Here is an 11069-nt window from a genome sequence, read left to right as displayed (position 1 = left end):
TCTCTCTACTTTACCCTCTCTCTTTCTCTCTTCCTCTCTCCCTTTTCCATAGGTCAGGAACTTATCAGCGCGTAATTAACGACGAAGCAAAGTCGTGTCGTTGCCAGGCAAAAAGGTACTTGCGCGGATACAATCCCGTAAATTTCCGGGCTGGCGCGGCCCTGCCCCCTGTCCATTGGCGAGCAAGAAAATCCGTTGTTCGGTGTTTTGCACACGGTGTGCGACGCGACGTGTTCCCCGGAATCAATTGTTGTTTCGGGGTTTGTTTGCGGCCGAACTACGCGCGGCCACGCAATGAGACAAGCCGGAAATATTACCGTTGCACCGCGAGAAATTATGCGATCAACGTGGCTGTAACGCAGCGTTCAGCCCGGATAGCAGCGGATTTTACTCGATAACTTCCTCCCCCTCCCCCTCTACCTTTTGCGATTGATATCGATCACTCTTGATGTAGCGGCTGCAATCATTACGTGCAATTACTAACTTAATTTGCGTTGTGAAAATGTTGAAAATTCGCAATTTGCAGAGTTTCGCGACCGCAGTTTAACGAAATTAACGATGTGCAACTCGTGTTGTACTATACGAAGAATACCATGCGTGTAAAACGACAAATTCATCAATCTGATATCATTTCATGAAAATTATTGTTATTTAATGGGCATCAATAAAATACTTTGTTATTAATTTTTCTTCGTGTTATTATTTTTTAATGATTTATGTATTCCGACGCTTCATTTAAACATTAAAATTTAAAAAAATTACATTTGTCTATTCAAAATATAATACTAGTTGATCTAATAATAAAAATGACTGAGATATATTTATTGCTCTCTTATACAGTTAGAAATCCCACGGGGTCCCTTCTAAACAGTAAAGCCTCTGGACCGCAAGATCCGGATCTCGAAGCAGGATAACTTCTCCCCGTCAGGAGGGAAATATTTTAGAGAAGTCAAGGGGATCGTGGGATAATTCCTTCTTTAGAAACCGGTTCAAGACAGATTCGAGAAAATGTTATTTCATATAATCACGTGCTTTGTCATTTTTCTCTTTAAACTTTAATATAAAGTTATTAAATATTTCATATGTGTGTAATAACTAAATATTGTTTCAATAATTTTAAAAACACAGAATTATTTCTTCGAGTATTATAAATGCATGTATATTTATAACAAGTATCGCTTATTTATATATTTATTCAAAAAAAATCATAAATTAACAATATGCCTGATATAATAGAATTTGCATCACTTGTAAAAGAAGTCTAAAAATCGAGTATATTGCACAAGTAAAATTTATACCGAAAATAATATTTTCCGTAAGAAAATTTCGTTAAGAAACATTTAATTGTCATCACGTCACAAATATTAAAAGTCTTCCGCGCGAGATGATATCAAATTATAACACAACGGCCGGATGTACTCGTTAATCGTGTTTTCACCCCTTCACATCATCCTTCCTATCCAGTCAGCGCGACGGTAACACACGAAGTCACGGTAGAATCCAATTAATGCCGACATCTCGCCGCGTGTCTTTCACCATTTTGAATTTTAAGCGACATAATACGCCGACTGACACGACTTGTCAGCCTCTCGAACTACCTATCAGCCTTCCTTCGAGCGAAATCGAATATCGTTCGAAAGTGCGAAATGATGTACATAACAAGAAGCAAAAAAATATGATTTGAACTAAAATTTATTGGTTTCCAAGGGGCAATTTTTTTTGTAAAATTGTACACTGAAGAGATTAAAGAAAAGATATCGGATAGGAAAGCGTATTATTGCACATGATATAATAAAAGATGTTTGTAATATCGTATTTACGATATGTTAAAAGCATCAAATCCGGTGAATGCCCGAGGCGATGCAACTATGAATTTTCATGTTAGTATTACGCATTATCATTCACGGTACACGAAACTTGATACGATATTACACATTTACCATAGTCGAAAGACTAATAACGAAAAATTTCTCTGGACATCACGTTTGTGATGTTAATGGCTGGTCGATGCCGGATTTCGTTAATATGTGCGAAGTATGTATAATATTTTCGATGTAAAGTAAGGGATTAGAGATAAAAGGATAGGAATTAAATAGTCATGTTTATGTTGTTAAACGTGCGGCGAGAACGAGGACGAGGAGTGTATTGTACGAAAAGTGTTCGGTCAGGAATTCAGAAGATAAACTGGAATTTCTGGCTTGCAGATGTAAGCTCGTATTTAGCACTCCGCCGAGAAACAACGTGCGATAGTTTAATTCGAACTTCGTACGAGATCCTCGTATATGTCACAGCAATAACGCGGAAAACAACGGACCAATCTAAAACGATTGTCTAAAAGTTCGGTTAAACTCGCTATTAAACTTGCCTAGGAACTGTTAATTAATTCTGCCGTCGTTGCAGCTGCAATCATTTCAAGGCCGTGTCTATCGTTAGACGCGCTTATAAAAGAAAGCGTAGGACGCTTTAAAAAAAAAAAACTGTCTGTGGCCGAGGGTGAGACTGGAGACAGGCGTTGAAAAAAAATCGCATAAAAAATTATATAAAAAGCAGTTGCCATTATAGAACGCGGGATAATAATAAAGCAACTAATATTAACTTACATATCATACAAAAATACAGCAGACGTGCTGTGAATAAAACATTAGTGTCGAAAATAGAAACAATAAATTATTTTGTTTCGTTTTTCGCCATTATAACGTCAAGTTTTTTAGTCAGACCAGAGATAGTGAGAGCTATTTAAGTAAATGGAAAATCGTTTCTTCCTCTTTACGGTCATTTCAACTTTAATGGTAGAAGCCACTGAAATTGACCGGTTAATAAAATGAAAAGGATTTAAACATTGTCATCAAGAATGCGACTCACATAAATCTATTTACGAGCAATTTAAGACGCGATTCGTCGTTCCGCGTAATAACTTTATACAGCAGAACGACGAACAATGCCGCGATTCCTTACCTAATCCTGAAACAATCCCTCGGCCGAATGGCGTCGGCGATTTCGTGGAGGAGTAAGGGGGTGCACGATTCTCGAGGGCGAGAAGAGAAGTCCCTTTAGCTGGTCGGATGTGGCGACGGCCGAATAGAGGAAGGGGGTGAAAAGCGGGTGGAAGGTGGAGAAACAGGAAGAGGCGAAGGTGGCGGAAGTGGAGGAGAAGAGGAGAAGAGAAAGAGAGAGAGAGAGAGAGAGAGAGAGACAGAGAGAGAGAGAGGGCGGTCACTTGGCGATTAAGAACACGTACTAACCCTGCCTGGTTTTCCACCCCTGCAGCCTAGGATCAATACAACTTAGTTTCCCGTCTCAACCCTCGCCACCCCCTCCCGCCGCTCTTCTCATCCCCCGGTTACCCCTTTGCACCACTACTGCCGCCGCCACCACTGCCGCCGCCGCCGCCGCCGCCGCCGCCACCACCGGTGATGTTCTTATGTCGCGAACCAGCACGGCGAAGCTGCGCTTCTTACGAAGCCGCGGTTCTGCAAAACCGACCTTTGAATCTGGCGAATGCAACGGGTGGTCCAAGATAAAGGGATTTAAATGTGGCGGGGAACGCCAACCAGCGCGACGGGAGCACGAGTCGTCGCCGCGACACGACGTGTGCTCGCACAAAGTGATTTAAGAACGTTTCAACCGCGGTTTTTATGCACCTACGTGCAACGCGCTGCAGACGTGCAGCGTCGTAATTAATAGCCGACCACTTTACAGAAACGGAACACGTTGCACTCATAAAGAATAATCGACCACTTGTTACCGTATTAAACTACTTAAATAATTATTATTATAAAAAGACTAAATACCTCGTTTTACAAAGTTAATCGACAATGTTGTAAATAAATATATAATAGTCTTGAGGCACACTTTGTGTTTTATCACCCTTATACTTGAATATTGTTTTACAGAAGGAAGCGATAATTATAAGCGATAAATTATAATCAAAAATTATGTAATCAAAATAACATTTAAATCTGAAAGATAATATCTGTATAATTTGGCATTAGGTAAAAAGAAATCAGATGCAATACACACACACGCGCGCGCGTACATAATATATAACAGACATAAGTGCCCCATACAATTTTCTAAAGCTTTCAAAGCTGCATACAATAGTTTGTTTACAGTTGGCTGCATCTTTTACTTAAGGCTCATAATATTCTACTATAATATTCTTGAATATAATTTAATAATATATTAATATTGATCTAAATATATGTTTTCATTATAAGCGCGAAAGTTGAGTAACCTATCAGACGCGAGAAGAACTTGCAAGGTGCGAAATCAACCGGGAAGCTATGAAGTAGCATGAGTAATGGAACGCTGCGTGCAATCACGCGGATAGGCAGCCGCTCAGGTGCCTCGGCCGGTTTATTTATTTATACGCGATCCACCCAGTATAGGATGCGGCGCGAGGAAGTGTGAGGTTCGTAGGTGTGGAAGTCTTCTTACGATCGATAGAGGTTAGTCGCGCCCAGTTCCGCGGATGAAAGCACCCACCCCCTTTTCTAGGCGCTGTGCTAGATGGTAGTCAGGTCGCCTTCCCAAGGTAGAAAGTCGCCCGTCCGATTCTCGTCGCCGTTTTCTTCATCTTCTTACCCCCTCCCCTTTTCTCTTTCTCGTTTCTCCAAGCTTGGCTGAAAACTCGACCGACACGTTCGCTTACTTCCATGCTTTCTAACACAACAGAGGGATATATCCGTGTGATCCTTTCATCTGCACATTTCTCATACTTGCCTCCTGCCTTAACGTCATCTTTTGTCTACCTTTCAATTCATTTATCCGCTTTCTTTTACACGTCTTTGTTATCCTAGAGCCAACTCTCCATTTCTCCATATTATTTAAACGCTCTTCTTATCTTCAAGTTTCTCATTAACATGTCATCTATTATATCCCTCATCTACATCTCATTCCTTCTCTATTCTATTAACTTTATTATATATTTACTTGTTTTTACTTTTTTTTTGTCTTTGCAATCTTTCGTGATTCTACATTTGTATTGTCTAAGATATTCATTCTCTGCCCGATTACGTCCCTTGCATGCGTCGCTTCGTTTACTTTGGGTTCTCATTACGTTGGGTCTTCGTCTTCGTCCTTCGTTTGCGTTACCCCCTTAACCGATTGTCCTCTCGCCACGTTCTCGCTCGTTCCATCGCATCTATTGCGCGTCGATGTCGAGATCAGCATCTTCGTTCTTCACTCGCGCTCTCCTCACATTCTGTCTTAGTCGCCCCCGCTCTCTCCCGTCCTTCGCTCTTTCGTGCTTTTCGTCCAACCACCCCCCGTGACCAGGGGAGGCCGCGATCAGCGCGCATGCGTCCATCCTGATGCAGTTTCCGCGAAACCACCGCGATGTACACGCGATGCCTGCGGTAGGATCTCACGAGACGTGACGTCTCCAGGCGAAGATACGCCACCGACCTACCGAACGTCACTGGGGACGAGAGCTAATTTTCTAAATTGCTCCGTTTTCATCCTCTACAAAATTCAAACCGCATCCCAGAATGAGGTTTCACCTACTTTCAAGATTTTACACTTGTCTATTTTTAAAAAATGATGGCAATTTGCTTTCTGCTTCTGTTCCCATTGTTTTTATCTGTAATTATAAGTGATAAATCTTGATGCCCGATTGTATATATATAAAATCCTTCTTAACGTAATAAAAAATGGGATATTTAAGAGTAACACAAAGTTTTTCCAACATATCGAATTCGATGTATCGATTACGTGTTAATATAGCGAAATACCGCTATGCAATAACTAATAATTTATCAAATCAAGAAGTTAATTAATCCTTTATAATTTTTTCTTTTTATATTTTGTTCACTGATTATTATCCAATTCTCATTCTACAAAAAAGAATAAAATATTTAACCAACAGTAAATTAGTTATTATGTCCAGAAATTACTGATTCTGCCCGTATAAATGCCTTAGGTTAAAATTATGCAGAAATAACTTTAGCGACATTATAGTACAATATGCGAACCAAATATATCGTTGCACATTTCATTTGACATAAGCTCGTAAGTTAATTGTATTGTTCATGAAATAACTTGTGAAAAATAATTTATACAACTACATTTTTTATTTTTGTACAGTACTATGTAAATCATTGAAATTTATCACGATAAACACGTATTTCCGCTTTAAAGATGCGTAAGAGACTATTCCAACATGGCAAAGTTATCCGAAACGAGTTTGTACTACACGAATGAAATAAAACGATATGTAGATTCAAACCCACCAACGATGTTTCGAAAAGTTGCATGGCGAACGTACGAAAGAGGATAACGAGTACTTCAAACTTTACATGTCCGATCCTAAAACCGATGTTACTAAATTTCTAACACACTCATCAGCGATATTATTATGCTTTACCACACATGTATAATGCTTTCTAGACATCAGAACAGGTAACTGACATTATAAATGTGTGAATACATTAATAATTAAAAAAAGAATATTATAAATAGAGATACCTTTTTTATGTTTATTCTATTGATAGCATCATTCTTTTAATTCGTTCAATCATTCTTTTTAAGAATAGTATGATAATGCATTTGTACGATTTTTATTGTCATGGAATATATATAAAATTCAATAATTTTATGAATAAACAACCGAGAATGCATTTGACCAATTATTTGGAAACTTGATTATTTTCTCAAATAGAGCTACCAAGCTGACTTCCTTAGAAGCCGATCAAACTTTTAATGAAAAATGGTATGCAGTTTGTATTTTTTACCGTAATGGAATATATGCATAAATAAAATCACAAATGTGTTTGTAGATAAACAATTGAGACTGTATCATGTGCTTGACTGATTATATGGGAAGTTTATTAATTCCTAAAATAAAGTCAAGACAACTTCCTTATAGGTGTCGTGCAAGAAGTCGATCCTAGTGTGCACGAACCCCGCTATTGTCACCCGGGCATTTCGCCGAAGCTAGACGCTAAGTCGGCCATTTTAAGCGAGTCCCTCGATAGCTTTTCCTGGGGTACCTGGTGCCACCCCTCGGATGAGCTTCAGCCGGCAGCGTGGCAAGCCAACCCGGCAAAAGCGATTAATTACTTTGAGCAATTTGCTCACCAACTCCACTCAGCTCGTAGACCGACACTATTCTCATTTCTCTGTCCGGGCAGCTACCACCACCACCCTCCTCCGTGTCCCGTCTGCCCCGCGCCACTACGTATGCGGTCCGTGCACCAACACAGGCGCGTAAACGCGTGCACGCACGCACACAAAAACGCGGTCTCTGATTGTGTCGGTGCGCGGAACGATGCACGCACACACCGGGCGCAAGAAGAAAACATGCGCGCGAGCACACACAGACACGCCACCAGCGGACATGTGTGTTACTGGTCATTCAACGAAGGTACAGAGTGACTTCCTGTAAAGCTATGTACATCCAACCGGGCATTCTCGTTCGAGTTGTCGAAGGGTAGAGCCGCCGTAGTCAACATCCACCGAACGCTATTTTCCGCCCGAGTACCGGCTGACGCGTTACCGCCGGATCGATCATACCGCTCGCTCCCCGTTCGCCTCCTCGCGATCGCAGACCGGCAAGAAAAAGAAGGTCGCGTGCTTTCTCACCGCAGCGTCACGCTGTTTATCCGAGCACGTAGGCAGATACATTCGCGTGTAAAAGTAGGGGATCTGCTTCTTTCTGTAAGTCGTGGGAGCGTTGAGAAACGTTAAAGATGACAAATCGGAAGTAATAGAAAATCGTGCGTAATAATCGCCAAGATTTATCGAATTTTCTCCGCTTCTTTCTCCTATTAAATCTCTCATTTTTTATGATCTCCATGAGCTATGACAGACATCAGTTTTTATAATTTTACACCCTCTTACCGCATATTACGGTAAACATTTAACAAAGACTCGAAACACATAGATATTACATAGATTATACATAACGCACTTCCCAAAAAACTTAATGCAAGTAAAAAATAATGCTAGAAAAGAGAAAAAACTGTTAATTTTGAAATTAATTATTTGTAGCAGTATTAAATTAAGTATAATACGAAATTTAAAAAAAATTTACTTGTGTCACTTTTCTTGCAGGAGTAGGCATGACATATGTAAAATATATATCAAAATATATTAATAAAATTCGATATTTTAACGCTAATTATTAACCAGTTAAGGTAAAATGAATGCGATAAAAGTAATCATAAAAGAGAAAAATTTAATACGTTCACGTATTGGAATGCCTAAACAAGAATGGGATACGGGTCCCATGGACTGATGGAAACTTGTGCACGCACGACTGAGATGAAATTATCGAGAGGCGTTCGGCTATGCCGCCGTATTACAGAATATTACGAATAGCGCACTCTGACGCGTCGGTATAATTACGTTTTTATGCTAATGCGATTCTGCCGCTCCATAATAAAGGATTACCGTGCCGGTAGTTATTAACCAAAATTTGGTGTAAGCTGACGTAGATAATGTACTAGCAATAATCGGTGTAACGCATACGCATCGGTTCTTCGAGAATCACATTTTGTAATCAAAATACTTTCATTCTTATACTTATTCCTATACGGTGCAGAATATATAGATACGTTAAAAATCTTTGTTAAAATACATATTAAATGTTGCAATTCTTATATAAATTCTTATATAATGTTTCTTGTAAATATATATATATATATATATATATGTATATTTTTCTAGTTTTTTCCAAATTTATTTATAAGTTTCTTTTAATTAAAGAATCACCGCTCGTATGCTAAAATCGCTTGATAAAGGAATAAATTTTCGAACGGGGTTAATGGCTTTCTAAACATGTCTGTGAGATCCGCGACGCGGAAACATCGCGTTGACAGATACGCGCGATACAAAAGATCCGAATTTCGGGCCCGCGGAGATATTAACGTAATGAGATTAATTAATAGAACGGAGTCGGGAGTTAATTTGGATGCGTGCGTGTGAGGGCGACCACAGGGTTACTAACATCTGGGGTGCGCCGTAGGTGCCTCTTACAGGACGCTTCAAAATGAGCTTACAAACAATTAATACTGCGATTTCCTATGTATTAGATAGGACTGGTAATACCCAACTAATTATTCGAAAACAGACATCATACACGTACTGGCGGATGAAAATCGTATTATTACAAAGTTACTTGAAACTGCCACGCTGAGACGTCCCCATGTGATCACAGAAGCGCGAAGAACGCTAATCGGAACGAAGGAACTCATGGACGTTACTTTTTCGGTACGGTAGACATACCACGTAGGGGAGTAACCTCTTGTTTACGGATAAATGTCTTACTTCCCCTACTTCGCCAGTGGCCGCGGCCATCTTGTTACCCCGCCTTTCCTTTCGAGTCCCCCCTGTATTCCCCTTGCGAACGTTAGACTGCCACCACCACCATCACTACCACCACGTAACCCTCGCAGTCCCTCGTCTTACCCTCTCTGGAAAATGCGGCTCCCCACACCATTCGCCCCACCCCCTTTATACACTATTCTGACTTACCCCCTCCAACTGAAGGAAACATGGAAAGACGCCAAAGTAAGTTGGAAAATCTCTCATTGCTGGAACTTGAAAGAAATATCTTAATTAAATTATCTCTGTGTGTGAATTCACTAGTGTGTATGATTTCACTTACATATTTCTTACATTGTGCAAATTATTTAAGGTGCACCATATATGGTATGCAAATTTTAAAAAACAATTAGAAACATTAGCTATTTGTTTTATAAATATAAGTATGCGACTTGTATTAGATATTTTTTTTATCGTGTATTATAAAACAGAATTTAAATCATAAGTCTACTACAAAAAGTTACCGCCAATCGATAGAAATAAAATGCAACAGAAATTATTTAATCCCTCGTAACCGATCGCGACACGCGGTACTTCAAAAGAAAAGGATTACATTTAATACACCAGTCACATCTAGTAATCCAATTGCCTTTATCTACTGCCTTGTTATGAAAAGATATGCAATAAGTATATTATACATCTATTAAGACAAAGTAAAAATTAATCTAATCTGTTTTTTTTTCAAAATAATAATTATTTATAAAGAAATAATTATGCATTTTGCATGTCTTTTATTTTTCTGTGAAAGAAGAAATTTCTAACGATACCAACATTCTTTTCTAATTATATTAATAATAAAATTGGATGCAGTATTATTATCTCGTGTATTACTTATTAACAATTACTTCTGTCTCGATTACATTTAAAAAATTTTATTAAAAAATTTTTAAGTTTATTTGCATACTACAATTACATTTTAAGTGTCTGATTTAATTATAAGGGCTTTAGTAACGCTTGGTTTTACACGAAGAACCGTTGCAAATAGTTTCTCAGTTAACCCACATCAAGCACATATTTGCATTTATTTGCGAGTGTAAGCATCTCGTTTAAGTATGTAAAGGAAGAGTGGTAGAAAGGCAGAGAAAATGACAGAGAAATGGTAGATGACTGCAGAATAAATTGAAAGTATTAGACGGAGCCTTAATCGGAGAAACCCAATCCTGTCAGAGAACGGAATGTCCTCATTCCAATCAGCCCTTTCACTCCCGAAGGTACGCAGTATTCCGCCAATAAAGATAAAAATCTTCGATTACGGTAGATTGTCTCGCCTTTCTTTTATGATGCTTCTTTTTTCTCTTTTTCTCTTGCTTCTCACGCTTTTCACTTTTATTTGATTTCACAAATCCTACAAGTGGCTATAAAATTCCAAAAATTACTACCGCGTATCTACAATCTGACTATCTTATATATTATATATATGTATGTATGTATGTATGTATGTATGTATGTATATATATATATATATATATATATATATATATATATATGTGTGTGTAATATAATATAATTACGCTAATTTCACAACTAACATGTCTCTGATTATTATACGAAAATTCTTTAAGCATAATGTATTTTGTATAATCTATTTCAATATCTGATAACGCCACGTGCTTTATAGATTGATTTAATTTGAAACTTAATTATCAAATTATATTCTTAACTTTGAATATTAAAACATATAAAAAAGTCATTAATTAAATATTCGTTAAAAAATAGACTAAATATTATATAAATATTATAAATAA

At 38.3% G+C, this 11069-nt stretch overlaps 1 protein-coding gene across 4 annotated transcripts in view; it reads left to right on the top strand.

Annotated features, from left to right (window-relative positions):
• LOC118646731 overlaps positions 1 to 11069 on the top strand; it is a 30690-nt gene that overhangs the window by 17676 nt on the left and 1945 nt on the right. For 2 of the 4 annotated variants that reach the window (XR_004964183.1, XM_036290286.1), the window contains exon 1: positions 8690 to 9510. The exons of the other annotated variants lie outside the window; for them this stretch is intronic. Coding sequence is in view for 1 of the 2 variants with exons in the window: in XM_036290286.1 (XP_036146179.1) it covers positions 9259 to 9510 (252 nt within the window). In the remaining variant the exon portion in view is untranslated. Of the gene's footprint in view, positions 1 to 8689; positions 9511 to 11069 lie in introns of those variants that run through there. 4 annotated transcript variants of the gene reach the window in all.

This window comes from Monomorium pharaonis, chromosome 7 (genome assembly GCF_013373865.1).
Source record: "Monomorium pharaonis isolate MP-MQ-018 chromosome 7, ASM1337386v2, whole genome shotgun sequence".
In the NCBI taxonomy this organism is placed as follows: Eukaryota; Metazoa; Arthropoda; class Insecta; order Hymenoptera; family Formicidae; genus Monomorium; species Monomorium pharaonis.
Note: the sequence above shows the minus strand (reverse complement) of the source record. Positions and strands in the feature narration are given on the sequence as shown.